We start from the raw sequence: 26,009 nt of genomic DNA, 5'->3' as shown, positions 1-26,009 counted from the left end.
AGAACAAGAACCATATGATCCTCTCAATAGATGCCAAAAAAGCATTTGACAAAGTACAGCATCCTTTCTTGATCAAAACTCTTCAGAGTATAGGGATAAAGGGTACCTACCTCAATATCATAAAAGCCATCTATGAAAAACCCACAGCAAGTATCATTCTCAATGGGGAAAAACTGAGATCTTTCCCCCTAAGGTCAGGAACATGGCAGGGATGTCCACTATCACCACTGCTATTCAACATAGTATTAGAAGTCCTAGCCACAGCAATCAGAAAACAAAAAGAAATAGAAGGCATCCTAATCAGCAAAGAAGAAGTCAAACTCTCACTCTTTGCAGATGATATGATACTTTATGTGGAAAACACACAAGACTCCACCCCAAAACTTCTAGTACTTAAAAAGGAATTCAGTAAAATGGCAGGATATAAAATCAATGCACAGAAATCAGTGGCATTCCTATACACCAACAACAAGACAGAAAAAAGAGAAATTAAGGAGTCGATCCCATTTACAATTGCACCCCAAACCATAAGATACCTAGGAATAACTCTAACCAAAGAGGCAAAGAATCTGTACCAGAAAACTATAGAATACTCATGAAAGAAATTGAGGAAGACACAAAGAAATGGAAAAATGTTCCACGATCATGGATTGGAAGAACAAACATTGTGAAGATGTCAATGCTACCTAGAGCAATCTACACATTCAATGCAATCCCTATCAAAATACCATCCACTTTTTTCAAAGAAATGGAACATATAATCCTAAAATTTATTTGGAACCAGAAAAGACCCCGAATAGCCAGAGGAATGTTGAAAAAGAAAAGCAAAGCCAGTGGCATCACAATTCTGGACTTCCGCTCTATTACAAAGCTGTCATCATCAAGACAGTATGGTACTGGCACAAAAACAGACACATAGATCAATGGAACAGAATAGAAAACCCAGAAATGGACCCTCAACTCTTTGGTCAACTAATCTTCGACAAAGCAGGAAAGAATGTCCAATGGAAAAAAGACAGTCTCTTCAACAAATGGTGTTGGGATAATTGGACAGCCCCATGCAGAAGAATGAAATTCACCATTTCCTTAACCACACACAAAAATAGACTCAAAATGTTTGAAAGACCTGAATGTGAGACAGGATTCCATCAAAATCTTTGAGGAGAACACAGGCAGCAACCTCTTCAACCTCAGCCGCAGCAACTTCTTCCAAGAAACATCACCAAAGGCAAGGGAAGGAAGGGCAAAAATGAACTATTGGGACTTCATCAAGATAAAAAGCTTCTGCACAGCAAAAGAAACAGTCAACAAAACTAAAAGACAACTGACAGACTGGGAGAAGATAATTGCAAATGACATATCAGATAGAGGGCTAGTATCCATAATCTATAAAGAACTTATCAAACTCCACACCCAAAGATCAAATGATCCAATCAAGAAATGGGCAGAAGACATGAACAGATTTTTTTTTTCTAAAGAAGACATCCAAATGGCCAACAGACATGAAAAAGTGCTGAACATCGCTCGGCATCAGGGAAATCCAAATCAAAACCTCAATGAGATACCACCTCACACCAGTCAGAATGGCTAAAAATAACAAGTCAGGAAATGACAGATGTTGGTGGGCATGCGGAGAAAAGGGAACCCTCCTACACTGTTGGTGGGAAGTGCAGCCACTTTGGAAAACAGTATGGAGGTTTTATTGAAAATAGAGCTACCATACGGACTCAGCATTTGTACTACTGGGTATTTATCCCAAAGATACAAATGTAGGGATCCGAAGGGGTACATGCACCCCAATGTTTATAGCAGCATTGTCCACAATAGCCAAAGTATGGAAATAGCCAAGATGTCCATTGACAGATGAATGGGTAAAGAAAATGTGGTATGTATATACAATGAAATATTACAGAGCCATCAAAAGGAATGAAATCTTGCCATTTGAACTGATGTGGATGGAACTGGAGGGTGTTATGCTGAGCAAAATATGTCAATCAGAGAAAGACATGTCTCATATGATCTCACTGATATGAGGAATTTTTAATCTCAGGAAACAAACTGAGGGTTTCTGGATGGTGTGGCATGGGAGGGATGGAGTGGATGGGGGATAGACATTGGGGAGGGTATGTGCTATGGTGAGCACTGTGAATTGTTAAGACTATTGAATCACAGAACTGTACCTCTGAAGCAAATAATACATTATATGTTAAAAAAAAAAAAGAAGATAGCAGGAAGGGAAACATGAAGGTGGTAAATTGGATGGGGAGATGAACCATGAGAGACTAGGGACCCTGAGAAAGAAACTGAGGATTCTAGAGGGGAGGGGGGAGGGGGATGGGTTGGCCTGGTGGTGGGTATTAAAGAGGGCACGTACTGAATGGAGCAATGGGTGTTATATGCAAACAATGAATCATGGAACACTACATCAAAAACTAATGATGTAATGTATGGTGATTAACATAACATAATGAAATTCAAAAAATAAATAGATATTGAAAAGAATATAATTATATTAATAGCAAAAAAACCCCATAAAAATTGTTAAAAGTGACCTTAAAAGGAAGACAATATTTTCATCAAAGTCTGACATAATGAGAGTAATTAATACAAAAAGTCCTATTGGGTCACCTGTGTGGCTCAGTTTGTTAAGCATCTGACTTGAATTTGGCTCAGGTCATGATATCAGGGCCCTGGGATCAAGTCCTGCCTTGGACTCTGCACTCAGTGTGGAGTCTGCTTGAGAGTCTCTCTCTCTCCCTTTCCCTTTGCCCCTCCCCCTTCAAATAAATAAATAAATAAATCTTTAAAAAAAGTCCCAAATTTGAGGAATACATTTGAGAATACATAACAATGCATTAGCATCCCGAATATATACAGAACTCCTAAAGTAAGACAGGAAATTATAACCCAATAGAAAAAATGGGGAAAAGACATGGTATAAATAGGCATTTTATGTGAAAAAAAAAAGATTGCCCAATCAATATATAGCAGATGCTCAACAAAATAATCAGGATAATGAAAAATCATAATGAAACACTATTTTACTTCCATGAGATTAGCACAAATTTTACAAAGTAGGCATAATTTCAACTTAGTCTTAGAAAAATAACAAATGGTCATCTGATTTTAAATCTCTTAACATGGCGTCCTATAAAACTATGAGTCTGATGAAGAGGACACACCAAATAACAAGACTCATACGTTTAGAATTAGTAGGAGACAAGAAAATCATGAATTTCAAATTATTTTAAGTCTGAAAATCATCACCAAGTTCCAACAGAGCTGCCATCGAAGCTCCACTTCCACAGCAAGTCTGTGGGCATGGAGAGAAGGATGGAGAACTTAAAAATCTTTGTGGACATAAGAAAGGGGATCAGGGTGGGCGCCTGGGTGGCTCAGTTGGTTAAGCGACTGCCTTCGGCTCAGGTCATGATCCTGGAGTCCTGGGATCGAGTCCCGCATCGGGCTCCCTGCTCAGCGGGGAGCCTGCTTCTCCCTCTGACCCACTTCCCTCTCTTGCTCTCTATCTCTCATTCTCTCTCTCTCAAATAAATAAATAAAATCTTTAAAAAAAAAAAAAAGAAAGGGGATCAGGGTATATAGATGAACTATGAGGAAAAAAAAAAAGAAATCTCTCTAGAAGGACACAGGTCAACAATAAGCGTTAAATCACCAAATGTAGCTCTAGAACCCAGGAGTCCACAACACCAGTCACATGGCTGAAAGCAACCAGAGTTAGCCATGTTTTGGGGACAGAAGATAAGTAAAGAAGGGATAGCACCCCTTCAGATATGATAGGAAGCTAAATCAAAATGAAGTGAAATTAAGAATACTGTAAGAATGAAAGAGAAATAAAACCCATCAATGCCTACTGTCTCCCATTGCCACCAACACCTCAACCAAAGATGCTTTACTTCACTGCAGTAACAGAAGAGTATGGTACTGAACTAGAAAGCCATTTCATGAAATGCCTAGAAATAAAAGAGAGAGAGAGAGAGAGAGAAAGCTTATTTCAAATAAAGCTATGTAGCAAGAAAACAAAAATGCAAATCAAAACATTTCAAAGAAAAATTCTTCCAGGGGAAAAAATAATTGAAACAGAAGGAATCTATAATACAACACTTGAATCTGAATTAAACAAGCACTCAAACACTCAAACAAGTACTTGGAGATATAAAAAGCCCAGCTATCATCAGAAATTAAGAAAAGAAATGCAGGAGGATGAGGAGAAGGAGCAGGAGGGGGAGGATGGAGAGGGGTACAAGGGGGAAGGGAAGGAAGGAGGAGGTGGGGGAAGGAGAAGAAAGGCAGCAGCAAAGAGATTTGACTAAACAAAAAAAAATTGAAGAATAAATTCAATATGCCAAGGACACTATCTATTAAAATTAAAGATATGCATCACAGAGAACTTCTGTATGCTCATTATGAGAGTATGAACTATACATATGTTTTGGACAGCAATTTGGCATTATCTATTAAAATTAAAAATGTCATCCTCCACACTCAGCATTTGAAACTTTAGCATCAGCATATTCTAGAGCAGGGATCTGCAAACCACAGCCCATTGACCAAATCTAACCTACTGCCTGATTTTCTAAGTAAAGGTTTATTGGAACAAAACTGTCCATTTTTTATGTGTTGTCTTTGGCTGCTTTTGTGAAAAAGGGGAGTTGAATAATTGCAAAAGGTAGCCCACAATGCTGAAAATATTTACAATCCTATCCTTTGTTGTAAAATTTGCTGATGCCTGGCCTAGAAAGGCCTTTGTCTGTATTAAGAAACATGTATGAGAATGTTTATAGTAAAAAGCTGAAAACACCACAAATATTCATCACCAGTAGAGCAGACAACTAAATTGGGAGAATATCCAGTGGGCTACAATGGAGCAGAGAAAAGCATGCAGATGTATGCAACAACAGGAATGAACAGTTGAGTGAAACAAAGGAAGTATGAACATGATGTTTCCATCTGTGTCAAGGTTAAAACATATGAAGCTGGACTATATGCAGACTGTGGAATCATACACATGAAATAAAATGTTAAAGTAACATATGGGACAGGTCAAGTTGTTCCCATGTTTATCCTTGGGACGGGGCAAAACAGTCTCAGGGGCTCTCCAAGGAGTTTCACGGGTACTGGTCTAATTTTCTTTAAATGGATGGTTTATCCAAAGCTGTTTGCTTAATTGTCATTTACATTATGATTTTTTTAATTTTAAAAAATCACTTCAGATCCCAAATCAAATATCATTGTCTTTTTAGCAAGAGAAAATTTATCTAACACATTATATTATTTCCACAGATTATTTTTTCACTCTGTTTAACCTACTTACCATATACACTGACATGGACATTTTTTAATAGTTAGCTAATTAGTTTATTTGTTACTTATTTCTGAACAAATTAGTTGGATATAGATCTACACACACACACACACACACACACAGAGTTATATTCCATATACTTATGGAGTAATTATAAAGGACACAGTGGATGTTACATGACTGGGGTTAAATGCTCTTGGTTAGGTCACTTCTCTGTTCCCTGGCCAGCTAGGTGATCCCTGAATTCTTCTATCATCTCAAAGTATTACCTGTGAAATGGGAATACTAATAATCTCTGCCTTTCTTTTTAGTGTGTATAAATTTTAAAAAAATGCTCTGTAGTCATTTGTATAAATAATACTGTCATTGTCATTTTCACACCCCAGCATGTGACATCTGCACATCTTTGTTTCAGGTTGTACGGCTCGCCAGGCGACATTGACTTCTGGCCTGCCCTCATGGTTGAAGACCCGATCCCTGGTACGAGAGTGGGACCAACACTTATGTGCCTGTTTGTTACCCAGTTTCAGCGGCTAAGAGATGGAGATAGGTGAAGAATTATCTGTTATACTTATCAAAGCTAACAAAATTGTTTTTTGCCCCAAAATATAGGTGTACAATAACATTATGAGTGTGAGTTCATGCTTTCTATGATTTAAAATATTTTGAATATGAGAAATAACAAATAGTATCTGCTCACAGCATTTTTCTGACTACTGATAATACCAGATAGCACTCCTTTTTATAAATTTTTATAAATCTTTGTAAGAAAAAAAGAAATAGACTGTCTAGGAAAGGCATAGAAGTCAGTGGTTAAAAGGATGCACTAGACTTACTACCCTGTGTTTAAATCTGGGCACACCTACTCGAAACTATTTAACCTTAAGAAGCATAACACCTGAAACCTGTTGCCTCATCTGTGAAGTCTGATTAACAGTAGGACCTAGGGCTCATAGACTGTGGCAACTGTGAATGACGTTGGCCGGCAGGAGTTGACAGCAGGCCTGCAGCTGCATCTCTTCATCCTCATGGAAGACCTGTTGACCCAATACTAGATCTCCTTGCAAAACCGTGCTAAGGGCATTTAGTAGGAGAAAGATAACTGGGAATTCTTTGTAAAGATCTCTTGGTTTATCTGAAGTGTTTACTGTAAATCAACCTGACTTGATGAAATTATGACAGACAGCTGGCTGGAGATGTAAGTTCACGTGATATCTTTCTTGCAAGGCTAACCAAGTATAAAAACTAAGAAAACTGAAAAGCTAAGCAGCCCCCACTGGGTTGGCATGGGACACACTATTAGCTCTCCTTTCTTACTTGAACCAAATGTGTTCCAGGGCACTCGCTGTATCTTCTGAATCATTAGTATAGTCTTGAGTAAGAGCTAGGAGTCTTGTGAACCTGTTTGACAATTCAACCTTTTGATTATTGCAGACATGTGTGTATCTATATCTATATCATCTATCTATCATCTGTCTATCTATCTATCATCTATAATGACTTAAAACACTATCTAGAACTTATTTTTTTAAGATTTTTTTATTTATTTGTCAGAAAGGGGAAGAGAGAGAGAGGTGAGAGAGCACAAGCAGGGAGAGTGGCAGGCAGAGGGAGAAGCAGACTCCCTGCAGAGCAGGGAGCCCAATGAGGGGCTTGATCCCAGGACCCTGGGATCATGACCTGAGCTGAAGGCTGAGCCACCCAGGTGTCCCCTAGAACTTAGTTTTTAATTAAAGTTATACTAAAAATTATTCTTTACTTAAATTTTTCTTCCCAATCTCTTCTTATGAATTATAAAGAAAGTAGGAACAGATTTAATTCCTTTAATTGCACATTGGCAAACATTCATAGTATAATATTTCATTTTAATTTTTATAAATTAGTTTTAGCACTCTGGATTTATTGCCACACATAGTTGGGCTATGTTCAATTGATAGTAGTTAAAAAGTAAATAAATTTGGGAAAGCTTTGGTTTTTTTGATGTAAGCTGCCTTCCCCATTTGTATTAGTTTACTATGGCTACCATAACAAAATCCAAAAGACTGAGTGGCTTAAATTACAAATGTACTGTCACACAGTTCTGGAGTCTAGGTAAAGGTTGGGAGTGTTGGTCCCTACAGAGACCTTTCTCCTTGTCTTGTAGATGGCCAACTTCTCCCTTTCTCTCCACATAGTCTTCCCTCTGTACCTTTCTGTGTCCATATTTCCTTTCCTTATAAGGAGACTAATCATATCGGATTATGACCTTAATTCCCCCATGACACTCTAATGACTTATTTTTACTTAACTACCTCTTTAATAGACCCGTCTCCAAATAAAGTCACATTCTGAAGTACTGGGGGCTAGGATTTCAGAATATAAATTTTGAGGGGACACAAGTCAACCCATATGCCATGTGAGTGGCAACAGTCTTTTGCTTCTTATCATATGTTGTATTCCTAGCATGAGAAAAGTGCTTGGCATATGGTACTGAAATACTTCTTGAAGGAATGAACAAGGGCTCACTTTAATAATGTTTTTAAACTGTATGGTTTCATTTGAAACCGAATGTGTTCATTCTAATTAACCAATAGATATAATAAGCTAGTGTGTATTAATAATTACAAAGCAACATTTCCCTTTTAGACAAACATGTCAATATTAAACTGTTCAGGTAATTTCTAAAAGCAGTTTGTGGAATTTTAAGATTAGAAAACGTGCTTTTAAAAAATCTTTTAAAACTTTATAAAGCTTTACTTTGAATCATTTTGTAAAGGTTGAAGAGAAAGCGATAGTTCAAAAGCATGGGATTTAAGAACTTTATAAATATTGGAGGCAGTTCAAACATGCTTAGTTGGAGAACAAACATAATCCTTTACATATGCTTCTCTTTTGCTGAGCTCTTCCGTGCTGTTATCACTGCTCCGCACGCAGCTCAGTACAGTGCTCCGCCCAAGACCCTCACTCTGCCTCTCCTTGCTGACCACCAGGTTCTGGTATGAGAACCCCGGGGTGTTCACTCCCGCACAGCTCACTCAGCTAAAGCAGGCGTCACTGGGCCGCGTGCTCTGTGACAATGGTGACAACATCCAGCAAGTCCAGGCCGATGTCTTCGTGAAGGCACAATACCCGCAGGATTACCTGAGCTGCAGTGAGATACCTCAAGTCGATCTGCGAGTGTGGCAAGACTGCTGTGAAGGTCAGTCAGTGAGCACACCGTTAGCCCTGTCTGAATTTGCATGTGTGCGCGCTTGGGTGATTTCTAACGTCAAAGACTAGGCTCCTTCAACAAAGGTGCACGGAGGAAAACACACGAGAGCAGGTTTTCTTCCCTTTAGGAATCAAACGGATGTTGGAGAGGACTACGGGAACGCGTTCCACCTCCCCTCCTCCATTTGGATCCAGTCTCCTCAGAATGGGGAGGGGCTTGTCAGGGAAGGAGGGGCCCAGCAGAGCGGGGTGGGGCTTGTCATAAGGGGGGAGGGACCTGGGAGAGCAGGGAGAGCCCAGCAGAATGGGGTGGAACTTGGTGGTCTCTAGTTCTCCTCGCCCTTCAGATGACTATGCCAAACATCAAACTCCAGTCATTTGGTACTGGATATATCTGCTTCCTGGGGGTCAGCTGGCCACAAAGAGGAGAAAAAATCATAGTAGCTCAGCTAGTTTAGACTATCTAGTCTCCATATGATGTTGCACACATGTTCATTGGAAATTTGGGGATGTCCTGATAGAGAACTTTCTCTAGTGATACAACATAATTTGCCACGTCTACCATATCACCTTTTATAAGCCAAACTCTATCTAAGGTGCTTTGTATGCATCTATTTTGTCACCACAATACCTCAAGAAATGTGGCTCTAACTTTTCTTTAATAAATGAGAATATGGCTCAAGAGTGTCAGATAACTTGGAGTAAGTGGTAACCTAGGGCTGGGGAAAGGATGTATGTCAGCTGACACCTAGAAATGAACTAAGAACTTGATGGTTCTGAGCAGAACATGCCGTGGTTCCACATGTGAGCACATATCTTTCACATGATACCACACTTGTGTCTCTTTTGCCTCTACCAACATACAGGCCACAGTGGCCTTGTGCCTGCCATGTATAGAGGCTATGGACCTGGGGGAGCGCTGATGTTCTCTAAGAAGAAAAAGGCAGCTGCCATCATAGAAGTAGTACTTGGCATTCACAGGAGAGATGTTATTAGCCCCAAACATTCCTGAGTGGGAAAATCAAGTACTAGAAATAGGAGAGAATGTTGATCCAAAAACAGTGACATCTGAGTTGCAGTTTCCTTTTTCTCTATGGTGGGTTTTATGGGACAGAGAAGAAAGTCATTTAGTACAGTGAGAAGGAGATGTACTTTCCCTCACCTCAAATTCTTGGTGATTATGGCCAGGAATAATGAAATATTTCCAGCTCTCCAAAACATGGGATGCAGGGAGGCAATGTGAAAAACAAGATGTATGGCAAGTAGTAACAGTCCTCTTGCTTTTTCTGCCATCTTCAGAATGGGCATTGAGCCCACCGAGTAGAGGAAAAAATAGATGGGATGGCAGGGTGTGGGCCATGATGATGAAAGGCTGTGCTGTCGATGGAAGTGATGATTCAAGTCCTGGAAACAAAAGCTGTGGTCCCATTATGCCCACATATGCCTGTTCTAGATGCTCACACCACCAGCCCTGTGATAGGTGATTCATACATAACACCTGCCTATTTCATAGTCTTTATGAGTCTTTCAAGATGGTTATCATTGTCCCCACTTCACATTTGAGGAAAATGAGGTTCCTGGATGCTAAATACATATTCTGAGGTCCCCCAGCTGTGATTTAAACCTATATATAGCCAACCTGAAAGCCTCAGCTCTTTTCTCTGTGTGCATGGTCTCTTCTGAACACCCATAAGACGTGTGCATGGCACAGACAGTGAGCAGGTACCAAATGAAGGCACCCTGCTCCTTCAGTCCTGTAGCGCCAATGTACTATCAGACATCTCAAGACCCACAGGAGAGAGCCTCTCATTACTTAAATTGTAATGCATTTTTTATCGGTGATATTTGTTATGGAAAATGCATTGCAAAGATTTAACAGGCAAGGGGAGGAGAGAATCTTGAATATGTGAAGCATTCTTATTATTAAGATCCTAATTTGTGGTCTTGAGCAATAGTAAGAATGCTCTTTCTTTGATAGAAACTACAATAAAAATCCTCTCCTAAATGCAAAAATACATTGAAATTGATCTTTCCAAAACTGTAATATTGTAAATGCAATTGAGTTTTGGATGACTGTACTTTATTATTCTTGGTAGGTAGAAGGCATAAGACCTAAAAGATGGACATGGGACTTGTATGTCACTTAGAGAGCGGTGTTGCTGTGTGTTTGTGTAGACAGTGAAGTGGTGGAGTATCTTAGGGTGTTAAGGAGTTGGACTTTCTTTTAATTTTGCATGTCATTTGTCACATTATATCATCCATTTATCTTTGCTTCTTACCACTGTATAAATATACCCAAGTCATTCCATTTATATATATTATTAGGTCAGAATATGTCTAGATGGTAACTTTTCTTATCAACTCAGTCTCAAACTTGAGTAATTTCAATTCACAGATTTATACTTTTCTTCAACAAAGGGGGATGTGAATCTCATATTCCTTAGTAATTATATATTCCTTAAATATTGTATAATATATATATTTTTTTCCTTTTGAACTGTCTTTGGCTATTAGGCCTGCACAGTTTACCCTCCAAATCTCTTTTCTTGTCTTTCTTATTTCAACCTCTTATATTTTTGCTAAATGTTCTAATATATTTTTTGCACATGACCACTAATATCAAATTCACTAATTTCAGTCTCAGTAGGAACCATCCTCCTTTTAAATTCCTCTATTTAATTTCTTAGTTCCAACATCATCTAATTAAGCTTTAGGAAGTTTTTCTCTGCAGCATTTGCCATGCCTTAAATTCCTGTATTATAATTCTCTGCCTCTTCCATCACATGGGGCATGCTCGATGATGCCATTCCCTACTCTTTCCTTGGCTGTCAGGCTCCTGGAATGGACAGTTACTTTTCCTCTCTTGGATGGCGGGGATTCAGGTCAGGTTGTTGACGTTACCTCCATGGCAAAAAACCTCGCAGAAGGTGATATCAGCCACTCCCAGGCTGAGGGCAGGAAGACAGCCCATCTACCCAGGTCACTCTCCACCTTCTGAGAAGTAGAGACCCCTGGCAGGCCCTGAAGGCAGAAGCTATCAGGGAAACCACAGAAATCTGGACATCAAGTCCTTCCAGAGCTGAGCTACCCCCAGTCCTCTTCCCTGGCTGGGTGGTTCCCAAAGTGTTGGGGTCCCTCAGGAGCACTCGGCCTGACTCTTTCCCAGGGCCTCAGCACAGCCCTCTCCTGGTCCCCTGAGCGTGCACCTGTCTTCAGGGTCCGAGGCAGCGCAGCTTGCCCTGGGGAGTCCTGGCCTCCGGACTGGGAACCTAGGGGAAGACCTATCTTCCACACTGGGGAATTCCTGTAGTTCCTGTGACCTTGTGATGAAGCATCTACCACTGAGCCAGGCAGGTACCTTTCTTCTTGCCTTTTGTTGAGCTGCATGCCAATCAAGGTCTAAGATCTCCAGGGAAAACATGGGTACCTGAGGTTTCCTTTGTGGCAGCGTTAACCAGCAGATGTGGTTGCTGAAGGTCATGGAGGTTCCTGTTTAATCATTTTATGCTCTCCTTTGTGTGGACTAAAAATATACTGAAGCAAGCTGTGGGAAAACTAGTTTTGATCTGAAGCTAAAGTAGGACCTGGAATTCAGTTATAAAACATGGGTTTCTTTGAAGATTAAAAGCATTCTTATATAGAACCTTAGGAGTTCCCATAAGGAAAAAGCAAAACACATTTTAACTGTTTACTAGGTCATTTATTCTCCCTCCTGTCCTCTTGTCTGGGAATATATAAATCCCATGGGCTCTAAGCCCATGAAGCCCATGTGTTTTTTTTTTGTTTGTTTGTTTGTTTTTTGTCTTTGTTTTTAGAGAGGGAGAGCATGAAAATGAGGGTGGGGAGAGGGGAGAGGGAGAGGGAGAGAATCTCACGGCTCAGGTCATGATCTCAGGGGTCATGGGACCCAGCCCAGCGTGGGGCTCCGTGCTCTGTGGGGAGTCTGCTTGAGATTTTCTCCCTCCTCTCCCTCTGCACCGCCCCCCCCACCTGCACTCTCTCTCTCAAATAAATAAATAAATAAATATTTTTAAAAAATAAAAAATAAAAACAAAAATCACACAGCAACCCTCCAAAAACTTAGGAAAACTTGCCTAAGCATCTTGTTTATTCCATTTTGTCATTGCCTACTTCATGGTTTTTGCCTTATGGGTTTATTTCTCTGCCCAGCTTCTGTATTTGACACATAGATTTAAACTATTTGCTGTGTTGACTCTGATTCTGTCAATATGAGCAAACTGCAGCTAAGTATGTGTGAACTAATTTATTTGAAAGAATCTATAGACAACTGGACATCATCTTCCAGGATGACCTCCTTCAGGGACCAGTTCTAGATACTCCCGGCTTGATTTCTTTGTTGTACCACCCGGCAGTACACTGGAAGTCACTAGGGGAGCCCGTAATTTGCACAGGTGCTACTACTAGTAGTACCAGAGAATGTGGAGAAATGACAGAGGCGAAGTGGGAGCTATATGCTGGTTCTGGATGCAAGCTTGCATGAAGCAGATGCATACCTTTGGTACAAGTGATATGGCAGAAAACTAGGATACTTATGAGTTAGTCTTTAAATACAGCACTCTGAAATGATTAATATTGGTAAGGATTAAAGAAACAATATTCTAATTCAAATCATGGAAGATTCTAGTCAAAGATTATTTACCTACTCTTCATGAGGTTTCTGTTTTTCTGAGCACATAAGAAAATGCTGTTCTGTCCACAATGTGTCTGTCTATATTATGTCAAAACAACTTAAAGTTTGATTCAAAGTATATGTAAGCATTAGGCCAGTTTGTGGAGATAGTTACCAGATGAATACACTGCTTGATTTGTTGTTATTCTTATTTCAACCAACATAAAACTAGTAATTCAGTGCCATAAGTATGTACTAGAAAACAGTAAGTTTTTACCAAAAATATGGAGAAAAGCATGAAGAACAAAGAGAGGTTCAGAACAGAACCTTTGCTGTGGAAATTATAAGCAGCAAGTATTCAAAGTATTTATTGATTTGATTTGGTTTTCAGGAAAAGGGAACATGGAAACCTCACAAGGGTTGTAATTAACAAAAGATAACAGCGATCAAAAGAGCAAATGACAGAATGAATGAATTTAATAAATAGGAATCTTTTTTACCAGCATATAAGGTAATGCAAGATTTCTCAGATTTTTAGATTTAATATGTTATATCATTTAACATAATTTATAAAGCATAAAGCATTTCACATTACATTTCTGTGTTCTTTTTCTCCCTTAGCTATCTTAGTTATAGGTCTTCAGAGTGAGAGATAATGTGAGAGATCATTTCATTTGGGAAAAAACCCAAAAACCCAAAAACAAAAAATAAAAAACACTTCATTTTAAGATTAGGAAGCAAAAATTGAAAAGGTCTAAGTAACTTACTCTCACTATTTATTAGCAGGGCTAGGGATAAAATGCAGACATCTCAATTCCAAGTCCAGGTTTTATTTCTGTTCTTCCTTATCTCACCTTGTCATAGCTAGTTTTCTTTTCTCTATACTTTCCATAATTTCCTCCAAGTCCCTTTTACCTGAGATAAATATGGGAACTCTTCTTTAGCTGGATGACCTTCCTTTTTAGAATCCTGTGCTAACAAATTGTAAATGCAACACTCTTGACATTTTACCATCAATTTAAACTAATTTTTAGTATCATTTAATCAATAGATCAAGAGTCTTTGCATAATATTATAGACATCACAGATGCAACTAACAATATTCACAAGTCGTATTACCAATCTACTTATTTCAACAAGCTCTATAATTGGCACATTTGTTTGTGCTATAGATCAAATAAATCAAACTCTACTGATAAAATTGATTTTACATAGAGCATCAAACATTTCCTTGAGTATCAAACAGAAAATGATTTACTCTCCACTCATTTTAAAAATGAAAAATACACCTAATGTAGGTAATGTATGAAGACACCATGCCACTTGATTAAAACTTTCAAGTAAAACAATTTCACAAAGAACCAACAGATGTATATTTTCTACTGGGGTTTATGGAACATCTGGTCTTGCAATTTCCAGCTGCATAGTTTACATGAAGTTCTGCCTTTAAAGCATCAAGTAATTTTAAATACAGTATATTGTATATACAAATGTAAATATATGTTTACTCTTGACTTTAGTTCAAATAAATTGTGCTTATGTCTGTAAACTAATGAAAGTTTAATTTCTCCCATAAGAGACTGATTTTATTACCATAATATTTCATAATGTTATGGCTGTTTCATGCTTAACTTATAAAATGCCTTCAAAGTATTACTAAAGAAGTAAGATTTCAGCAACTCCTATAAAGCTTTAATGAACCCATTAATTTGCAACAGTGTTCTCAGGTTTGGCTTTGAAAATTGTTGCTATTTTTAATAGAGCGCCATAGGACATCTCCCACTCTCCTTGGTTCTGCAAGTACATAATATCTTATATGAATAGCTTGTTGAAATCAAGGCGAGAAGAAACCTCATAAGTAGGGTAAAGGGCACTAAATAGCCCTGAAATGATACAAAATATGATGTGTTTAAATGGTGATACAGTTAATGAATCAAACTGTACTGATAATATTGACTTTACATATAGCATAAAACATTAGCTATTGAATGACATCTTATAAGTTCTGAGGTATTGAGTTATCTTCCAAATACAGCATTTTGTTTTTATTTACAATCTGTGACATCCCAGTAGGAAAAAACCTTCTGGTATCAGAGGTAGGTTGTTGGGGTGCCTGGGTGACACTCTTGATTTCTGCTCAGGTCATGATCTCAAAGTCATGAGATGGAGCCCTGTGTCCAGCTCCATGCTGGGCCTGGAGTGTGTGTAAATTCTCTCCCTCTCCCTTGGCCCCTCCTTAACCCCCTGCAACTCGTGCTCTTTCTCTTTCTCTCTAAAAAATAATAAATAAATAAATAATAAACAATGAAGTAGGTTGCTAATAAGCACGGTTTCATTAAGTTAAATTTTCATTAAGTTGTTTAAGTGTCTTTTAATATCAAAAATTGATTTTTGATTACTTTTAGTGTTACTATAAAATTTAAAAATTCTCATCATATTTAGAATTATTAGTGTTTAAGTATTGACATTGATAATTAGTGAAATTTCTTTTCAAATATGCTCCCATGAAATATACAGGTACTTAGCAGTAAAGACAGGATATATGCCCTGCAGATCACTAGGGGAATAAAATCAACAAAGTAGAAACTAACCAATGAGGCATAAGCAAAAATTAAAGAAAGCTAGTAAGACTCAGAAGTAGTTGAAGTTTCAGTGTATTAAGAGAATTATTAAAGGTAGAAAATTCTTAGATGTATACAAAAACAGTTTTAACTCTACATCATTACAAGAGATACACATAAGCAAAATATTTAGAATGATCAAATATAAAACAATAGGTAAAAGTAAGTCAGGCACACAAAGAGATAGAAACATGAGTGGCAAAAACAATATTTTAAAACGTTGAATTTAAGAAAGAAAAGCATTAATGGACATAAGGTCTACTTTCATTTCACAATCTGATATATCATAGTTAGAAACTCTCATGTGAAATAACTTAGCATCTATTTAGCACACTTTAATGGAAGTGTATTTGAATTTATCAGTGAGATCCCTTTATAAGTGATGTATCCAACTTTCTACTCTATAAACTAAAATTAACTTTATTTTCAAATATCCATGGAAAATTTTGAAAAGTTGGTTATATGTCATATCACCAGAAAAACTGAAATTCTAACAAGAATTGACATGCAGTATTCTCAACTAGTCTAAAATTAAATGATTAGATTTAAAATAAAATTGTTACTTAGACTTTTTAAAAATATTTTATTTATTTATTTGAAGGAGACAGCGCACAGGCAGGGGGAGGGGTGGAGGGAGAGAGAGAAGCAGACTCCCTGATGAGCAGGAAGCCTGATGCTGGGCTCGATCCCAGAACCCTGAGATCATACCTGAGCCCAAGGCAGTCGCTTAACCAACTGAGCCACCCAAGCACCTCTGCATAGACATTTTTAAATCATTTGAACAAATACTTTGTCAGGGAGATAATGAAAATTAAGTGGAATATTTTATTAAATATTAATATTTATATTAGAGTATTTTAATATATAATTAATTTCATATATTTTAATAATAAATTAATATCTGAGATAATATTTTTAATAATTAAAATTTTAGTTTGCTAGGGCTGCCATGACAAAATATTCCAGGCTGCATTGCTTGAACAATGGACGTTTCTTGTCCCACCATTCTGGAGGACAGAGGACTGTAGGTATTTATTGCAGGGCTGGTACCCCTTGAGGGCTATGAAGGAAAATCTGTTCCCTGCCTCTCCCTGAGCTTCTGGCGGTTGCTGGCATCATTGGCTTTCCTTGGCTTCTCCTGTATTACCCATTTCTACCTTCATCTTCCTATGGTTTTCCAGCTGTGTATGTGTTATCTGTGTCCAAGCTTCCCTTTTTATAAGGACACCAGTCACATTGGGTTAGGGCCCATCCTACCCCAGTGTGAACTCAACTAATTACATCTGCAATGACCCTTTTTCCAAATAAGGTTACATTCTGAGGTACTAGGGCTTAGGACTTCAACATATGAATTAAGGGGAGGAACACAATTCAATTCATAAAAGTGCATTAGTGTTTGTTTTAAGCCACCATGTTTGTGGTAACTTGTTACACTGCAATAGATAATGCAATTGTAAGGTAGAAAGAAAATGGAATGCTGGTAAGAGTATGAAGAAATATGAGTGGTTTCCTGCTGTCACCCCACAGTTCAGTATTGCTCACTAATTCAGATGAAACACCATCTAAATATAGGGAATGTTAATATATTTGGTTCCTCCATAGGAACTAAGAACTAGGAATTATATTTGATTGTTATATAAATACAACCTAAAACCACAGCAGTGAATAAAGTTGTTTCAGAGTCTCCCCAAAATTTTCATTTTTATGTTTCTTTAAGTTGTTATTTGTACTTTTTTCCCTTTTCTCTTCTTGCCAGCAAATGAGAAGTGCTAAAATGTTAAGAAACAAGTGTTGATGATAACTTAAAAAAATGTTATATATATTTTTGTCAATTTTTAAGCCTATCATCATTGATATATTTTTAGTATGTGGAATGCAGCATCGGAACCCCAATATTCCATAGCTGCAGAATTTTGATCAGTTCATGGAAACATGCATGATTGCCTGAGCTACTGTAGCTTCAACTCCCCAACTTGAACTTGTTTACTCATCAAGGAATGTCAGTCCATGCCAACAAATCAGAATGTCCAGTCCTATGCCTAAAGCAACTTGTTGTCTTCAGAATCTTCTGATTTAGTTAAATTAATCATTAATGTCCAGGACTTTATGTCCTGACAAGTCTCCTTACCATGTGTCCATCTCTGGGCCAGACCAGATGGGGTCTGAGTTTGGATATGATTCATAGGGATTGCAATCTACATACCTATTGAAATAAATTTTCCTTTTTTCAGTACTCACTGCCAAGCAGGCTGACATCACATTTCTACTAGTTTAATTTGACAGTACATTTAAATAGCAAATTGTTGCTTTTATGCAAGTTCTGCAAATTGTTCTGTGCTATTTTTCACTATAAAGAAATGTAAATGTAAAAAAAAATCCTGAAGTATTTATACCAATTATTTTCAGGGAAATTGTTTTTTAAACTCATTTGGAATTGCCTTGAAAAACTGTCTACAAACACATTACATTAAGTTTTAATTCATTCAACATTTTTTGAATGTTAGTTCTATGCTTATGAACAAAAACATTTATAACTTTGACATTATGCAAAAGTTGCTTGTGAACTAAATAAGCCAGTCATCTTATTCTCTAAAGTTTCTTCCAAAAAGAAGAGACACATTTGAGCTTAATCTGTGTACGACATTCTTTCAGAGTGCTTTACTTTCCTTAACTCATTTAATGCTCTAACCAACTCCATGAGATAAATCGTGTTATCATCCTCATGTACAGATGAGAGAATGGAGTCAACAATTTTAAATAGCTTATCCAAAGTAATATAATTCAAATGTGGAAGATACAGTATAAACCCAAACAGCCTGAATCCTGCAATCAAACTCTTAAATACAGAAAATAACAACTGGATATTTTAAAATAATGATTTGGCCACTTTGATTTCATTCATTCATTCATTAGAATATTTATTCAGTGTGGATCATGTTCAGGTCCTGTACTATGTGGTGAGGATAAACTAGTAGGTAGGACGGAGCCCTCCTCTCTGCTCTCTCCTTAGCCAATGGAGAATAGTAGACAGATGTACAGAGTGCTAACAGAATGTAATGAATTTCCATCTGACCTGGTCCTAGCAGTTTAAGAAAGGCTTCTTAGAGATGGTGACATAACACCCGTGGTGTTTGTTACTCAGGTGAGAGAGACCAAATAAAGTTGGAGCTGGATGATTAGCCATGAATGGTGCGTTAGAGAGAAATGAGGCTGGAGACAGAAGAATGTGTGCACAAGGAAGGATTTTGTTTGACAGAGTAAAGATCTAGGGTTTCATTCATAGTGCAAAGGCTGAGGGATTGGTTGGGGGGTCAACTAAGGCTGCACTGAATGGGAAGTTACATGTACTCATGCACACACACTTAGCATTATGCTTCTTGAAAATGAGCCATATTGCTTCATCTTCATCTGCACCTCCTAATGGTGTCTTGAAATATATCTGCTGTATTTATTTCATGCCTCCCCTAACTCATATGTAGACCAGGAATTTGACAATATTTTTGAGCCAATATGAATTCAAGTCATCTCCTTTTATCTTCTACTCTAGATCTATTCATCCATCCAACTATCCATCCATCCATCCATCCATCCATCCATCCATCCATCCATCCATCCATCCATCAATCCATTCATTCAGTTAACAAATAATAATACCATTATTCCAAAGTTGCACAAACCACATATTCAGAAGTTTTAATCTTGTTATTTCTATTTTTCTCATCCCTTGCTGTAGTGTAGAATTAAAGAGGTTGGACTTTTGAAACAAAATGTCTGGATTCGAATCCTGGCTCTTCCATAAAAAGCTGTAGTACCTTGGAGAAAGTAATGTAACATCTCTGTCTTAGTTTCCTCAATTTAACACTAGGGATAATAATACCCATCACATGTTACTATAAAGTTTCAAATTAATAATTGATGTTAGGCCTAAGAACAGAGTTTGACCAAGTGTATATACATATTTATATAAGAAATATATGCATAGGTATAAAACCAAAGCATCTACCAAATTAACATACTGTTTTAATTCAAATGTTGTTTGCATAAAAGCCAAACATTCAGCAATCAAGGATGCTTTGCCTCTGCAGCAATAACTGGGGATAAATACCAAGGTGAATTAAAAAAAAAAGATGTCAGGAATAAAACTACTGTCACATTAAAGGAAAGAACTGCCTGGTCATTGCAACCCTAGTGGGTTGGTCACCCCACTCTCAACGCTCATTCTCTGGTGGAAAAAGGGTACTGGGGAATGCTTCTCTGTGTTTCTGTTCTCATATGTGCATCACTATATACCTGTTAAATTACAAACACAACTAACTCTTTGCTTTTGGGATTTATGTATATGACCTTGCATATTCTATTGGTGCTTTAAAATAAATTCTTAAGTTCTATCTTCCTAAAAAATAAATGAAAAACAATAGATAATGTGAGTTGACCTGCAGCCCCCTTTCTATACTTTTCCTTTTTTTAATTTTATTTTATTATGTTATGTTAATCGCCATACATTACACCATTATTTTTTGATGTAGTGTTCCATGATTCATTGTTTGCGTATAACACCCAGTGCTCCATTCTGTACATGCCCTCTTTAATACCCATCACCAAGCTACCCCATCCCCCAAGCCCCCTCCCCTCTAGAACCCTCAGTTTGTTTTTCAGAGTCCATAGTCTTTCATGGTTCTTCTCCCCCTCTGATTCCCCACCCACTTCATTTTACCCTTCCTACTATCTTCTTCTTCTTTTTTTTAACATATAATGTATTATTTGTTTCAGAGGTACAGGTCTGTGATTCAACAGTCTTACACAATTCAAGCACTCACCATAGCACATACCCTCCCCAGTGTCTATCACCCAGCCACCCCATCCCTCCCACCCCCACCACTCCAGCAACCCTCAGTTTTTTTCCTGAGATTAAGAATTCCTCATATTAGTGAGATCACATACTACATGTCTTTCTCTGATTGACTTATTTCGCTCAGCATAACACCCTCCAGTTCCATCCACATTGTTGCAAATGGCAAGATTTCATTCCTTTTGATTGCTGTATAATATTCTATTGTATATATATACCACCTCTTCTTTATCCGTTCATCAGTCGATGGACATCTTGGCTCTTCCCATAGTTTGGCTATTGTGGACATTGCTGCTATAAACATCAGGGTGCACGTACCCCTTCAGATCCCTACATTTATATCATTGGGGTAAATACACAGTAGGGCAATTACTGGGTCATATGGTAGCCAATGGTACTGGCACTCTATTTTCAACTTTTTGAGGAGCCTCCATACTGTTTTCCAGAGTGGCTGCACCAGCTTGCATTCCTACCAACAGTGTAGGTGGGTTCCCCTTTCTCTGCATCCTCACCAATATCTGTCGTTTCCTGACTTGTTAATTTTAGCCATTCTGACTGGTGTGAGGTGGTATCTCATTGAGGTTTTAATTTGGATTTCCCTGATGCCAAGCAATGTTGAGCACTTTTTCATGTGGCTGTTAGCCATTTTGGATGTCTTCTTTGGAAAAATGTCTGTTCATGTCTTCTGCCCATTTCTTGATTGGTTCATTTGTTCTTTGGGTGTGGAGTTTGATAAGTTCTTTATAGATTTTGGATACTAGCCCTTTATCTGATATGTCATTTGCAAATATCTTCTCCCATTCTGTCGGTTGTCTTTTGGTTTTTTTGACTGTTTCTTTTGCTCTGCAAAAGCTTTTTATCTTGATGAAGTCCCAATGGTTCATTTTGGCCCTTGCTTCCCTTGCCTTTGGTGATGTTTCTAGGAAGAAGTTGCTGCAGCTGAGGTTGAAGAGGTTGCTGCCTGTGTTCTCCTTTAGGATGTTGATGGACTCCTGTATCACACTGAGGTCTTTCATCCATTTTGAGTCTATATTTGTGTGTGGTGTAAGGAAATGGTCCAGTTTCATTCTTCTGCATGTGGCTGTCCAATTTTCCCAACACCATTTGTTGAAGAGACTTTTTTCCATTGGACATTCTTTCCAGCTTGGTCGAAGATTAGTTGACCATAGAGTGGAGGGTCCATTTCTCTATTCTGTTCCATTGATCTGTGTGTCTGTTTTTGTGCCAGTACCATATTGTCTTCATGATTCTAGCTTTGTAATAGAGTTTGAAGTCCAGAATTGTGATGCCACCAGCTTTGCTTTTCTTTTTCAATATTCCTCTGGCTATTTGGGGTCTTTTCTGGTCCCATACACATTTTAGAATTATTTGTTCCATTTCTTTGAAAAAAGTGGATGGTATTTTGATAGGGATTGCATTGAATGTGTAGATTGCTCTAGGTAGCATTGACATCTTCAGAATATTTGTTCTTCCAATACATGAGCATGGAACATTTTTCCATTTCTTTGTGTCTTCATCAATTTCTTTCATGAGTATTTTATAGTTTTCTGAATACAGATTCTTTTCCTTTTTGGTTAGAGTTATTCCTAGGTATCTTATGATTTTGGGTGCAATTGTAAATGGGATCGACTCCTTAATTTCTCTTTTTTCTGTCTTGTTGTTGGTGTATAGTAATGCCACTGATATCTGTGCATTGATTTTATATCCTGCCACTTTACTGAATTCCTGTATGAGTTCTAGCAGTTTTGGGGGAGAGTCTTTTGGGTTTTCCACATAAAGTATCATATCATTGGCAAAGAGTGAGAGTTTGACTTCTTTGCTGGTTTGGATGCCTTTTATTTCTTTTTGTTGTCTGATTGCTGTGGCTAGGACTTCTAATACTATGCTGAATATTAGTGGTGATAGTGGACATCCCTGCCGTGTTCCTGACCTTAGGGGGAAAGCTCTCAGTTTTTCTCCATTCAGAATGATATTTGCTGTGGGTTTTTCATAGATGGCTTTTATGATATTGAGGTATGTCCCCTCTATCCCTATACTCTGAAGAGTTTTGATCAAGAGAGGATGCTGTACTTTGTCAAATGCTTTTTCTGCATCTATTGAGAGGACCATATGGTTCTTGTTCTTTGTTTTATTAATGTATTGTATCACGTTGATTGATTTGCGGATGTTGAACCAACCTTGCAGCCCAGGGATAAATCCCACTTGGTCGTGGTGAATAATCCTCTTAATGTACTGTTGGATCCTATTGGCTAGTATTTTGGTGAGAATTTTTGCATCCATGTTCATCAAGGATATTGGTCTGTAATTCTCCTTTTCGATGGGTTCTTTGTCTGGTTTTGGGATCAAGGTAATGGTGGCCTCATAACAGGAGTTTGGAAGTTTTCCTTCCATTTCTATTTTTTGGAACAATTTCAGAAGAATAGGTATTAATTCTTCTTTAAACGTTTGGTAGAATTCCCCTGGGAAGCCATCTGGCCCTGGGCTTTTGTTTGTTGGGAGATTTTTGATGACTGTTTCAATTTCCTTAGTGGTTATAGGTCTCTTCAGGTTTTCTATTTCTTCCTGGTTCAGTTTTGGTAGTTGATACAGCTCTAGGAATGCATCCATTTCTCCAGATTATCTAATTTGCTGCCATAGAGTTGCTCATAATATGTTCTTATAATTGTTTGTATTTTTTTGGTGTTGGTTGTGATCTCTCCTCTTTCACTCATGATTTTATTTATTTGGGTCAATTATCTTTTTTTTTTTTGATAAGTCTGGCCAGGGGTTTATCAATCTTATTAATTCTTTCAAAGAACCAGCTTCTGGTTTCATTGATCTGTTCTACTGTTCTTCTGGTTTCTATTTCATTGATTTCTGCTCTGATCTTTATTATTTTTCTTCTCCTGCTGGGGGTAGGCTTTATTTGCTGTTCTTTCTCCAGCTCCTTTAGGTGTAGGGTTATGTTGTGTATTTGAGCCCTTTCTTGTTTCTTGAGAAAGGCTTGTATTATTATATACTTTCTTCCTAGGACTTCCTTTGCTGCATCCCAAAGATTTTGAACAGTTGTGTTTTCGTTTTCATTTATTTCCTTGAATTTTTTTCATTCTTCTTTAATTTCCTGGTAGACCTATTCATTCTTTAGTAGGATGCTCTTGAGCCTCCATGTATTTGAGTTCTTTCTGACTTTCCTGTTGTGATTGAGTTCTATTTTCAAAGCATTGTGGTCTGGAAATATGCCGGGAATGATCCCAATCTTTTGGTACTGGTTGAGACCTAATTTGTGACCTAGGATGTGATCTATTCTGGAGGATGTTCCATGGGCATTAGAGAAGAATGTGCGTTCTGTTGCTTTGGGATGGAGTGTTCTGAATATATCTGTGAAGTCTATTTGTTCCAGTGTGTCATTTAAAGTCTTTATTTCCTGGTTGATCTTTTGCTTAGATGATCTGTCCATTTCAGTGAGGGGGGTGTTAAAGTCCCCCACTACTACTGTATTATTGTCAATGTGTTTCTTTGGTTTTGTTAGTAATTGGCTTATATAATTGGCTACTTCCATGTTAGGGGCATGTATATTACCATTGTTAGATCTTCTTGTTGGATAGACCCTTTAGTACGATATACTGTCTTTCTTCATCTCTTATTATAGTTTTTGGTTTAAATTCTAATTTTTCTGACATACAGATTGCCACCCAGCTTTCTTTTGGTGTCCATTAGCATGGTAAATGGTTTCCCATCCCCTCACTTTCAATCTGTGGGTGTCTTTGGGTATAAAATGAGTCTCTTGCAGACACCATATCGATGGGTCTTGTTTTTTTATCCAATCTGATAGCCTGTGTCTTTTGATTGGGACATTTAACCCATTTACATTCAGGGTACATATTGAAAGATATGAATTTAGTGCCATTGTATTGCCTGTAAGGTGACTGTTACTGTATATTGTCTGTGTTCCTTTCTGGTCTATGTTACTTTTAGGCTCTCTCTTTGCTTAGAAGACCCCTTTCAGTATTTTTTGTAGGGCTTGTTTCCTGTTTGCATATTCCTTTATTTTTTGTTTGTCCTGGAAGCTTTTTATCTCTCCTTCTATTTTCAATGACAGCCTAGCTAGATATAGTATTCCTGGCTGCATATTTGTCTTGTTTAGTGCTCTGAATATATCATGCCAGTCCTTTCTGGCCTGCCAGGTCTCTGTGGATAGGTTTGTTGCCAATCTAATATTTCTACCATTGTAGGTTACAGATCTCTTATCCTGAGGTGCTTTCAGGATTTTCTCTCCTCTCTGAGACTCATAAGTTTTACTATTAGATGTCGGGGTGTTGACCTATTTTTATTGATTTTGAGGGGGGTTCTCTGTGTCCCCTGGATTTTGAAGTCTGTTTCCTTCCCCAAATTAGGGAAGTTCTCTGCTATAATTTGCTCCAATATACCTTCTGTCTCTCTCTCTCTTTCTTCTTCTGGGATCCCAGTTATTCTAATATTGTTTCAACTTATGGTATCACGTCTCTCTTGAATTCTTCCCTCGTGATCCAGTAGTTGTTTATCTCTCTTTGTCTCAGCTTCTTTATTTTCCATCATTTGGTCTTCTATATCACTAATTCCCTCTTCTGCCTCATTTATCCTAGCAGTTAGAGCCTCCAGTTTTGATTGCACCTCATTAATAACCTTTTTGATTTTGACTTGGTTAGATTTTAGTCCTTTTATTTCTCCAGAAAGGATTTCTCTAGTATCTTCCATGCTTTATTCAAGCCCAGCTAGTATCTTTAAAATCATCATTCTGAACTCTAGTTCTGATATCTTACTAATGTACATATTGGCCAAGTCCCTGGCAGTCGGTACTGCCTCTTGTTCTTTTTTTTGAGGTGATTTTTTTCTGCCTTGTCATTTTGTCCAGAGGAGAATAAATGAATGAGAGAACAAAATGCTAACAGGTAAAAACGACCCTAGAAAAATATACTCTAAGCAAATCCGAAGAAACCTGAACCCAGGGGAAAATAAAGGGGAAGAATGAAAAAAGAAAAAGAAAAAGATAAAACAAATCAAAACAAAACAAACAAAAAAAAACCAGAATATGATCAAATATGATCAAGCTGGTGCATAGTTTAGTGTCACACACTAGATTTTGGGCGTATTTTGGTCTGTTAGAAGAAAGTGACTCCCAAGATGTTAACAAAAGAAAAATTTATGTATGTACAAAAATAAGGGTAAGTTCGATGAAGGGATGGAATATAATGTAAAGGAATTGATAAGGTAAGAATTTGGTTGAAAGAAGAATGAAGAGGATTTAAAAAAAAAAGGGAGAGAATGTGATCAGGTAGGAGACTAGATCAAAGCCATACACTAGTGATTTAGTGTATATTTTGATCTGTTCAAAGAAACTGTATCTCAAAATTTTAAAGAGAGAATAACTTATACATATAT

At 37.7% G+C, this 26,009-nt stretch overlaps 1 protein-coding gene across 3 annotated transcripts in view; it reads left to right on the top strand.

Moving 5' to 3' along the window:
• PXDNL (peroxidasin like) overlaps nt 1-26,009 on the top strand; it is a 502,908-nt gene that overhangs the window by 446,683 nt on the left and 30,216 nt on the right. For all 3 annotated transcript variants that reach the window (XR_012378199.1, XR_012378200.1, XM_025870586.2), the window contains exons 18-19: nt 5,739-5,873; nt 8,293-8,501. Coding sequence is in view for 1 of the 3 variants with exons in the window: in XM_025870586.2 (XP_025726371.2) it covers nt 5,739-5,873; nt 8,293-8,501 (344 nt within the window). In the remaining 2 variants the exon portion in view is untranslated. The remainder of the gene's footprint in view (nt 1-5,738; nt 5,874-8,292; nt 8,502-26,009) is intronic.

This window comes from Callorhinus ursinus, unplaced genomic scaffold, assembly GCF_003265705.2.
Source record: "Callorhinus ursinus isolate GAN/ISIS: 27379988/994484 unplaced genomic scaffold, GSC_fseal_2.0 scaffold5, whole genome shotgun sequence".
NCBI classification, from domain to species: domain Eukaryota; kingdom Metazoa; phylum Chordata; class Mammalia; order Carnivora; family Otariidae; genus Callorhinus; species Callorhinus ursinus.
This window is presented reverse-complemented; position numbering and strand designations above follow the sequence as displayed.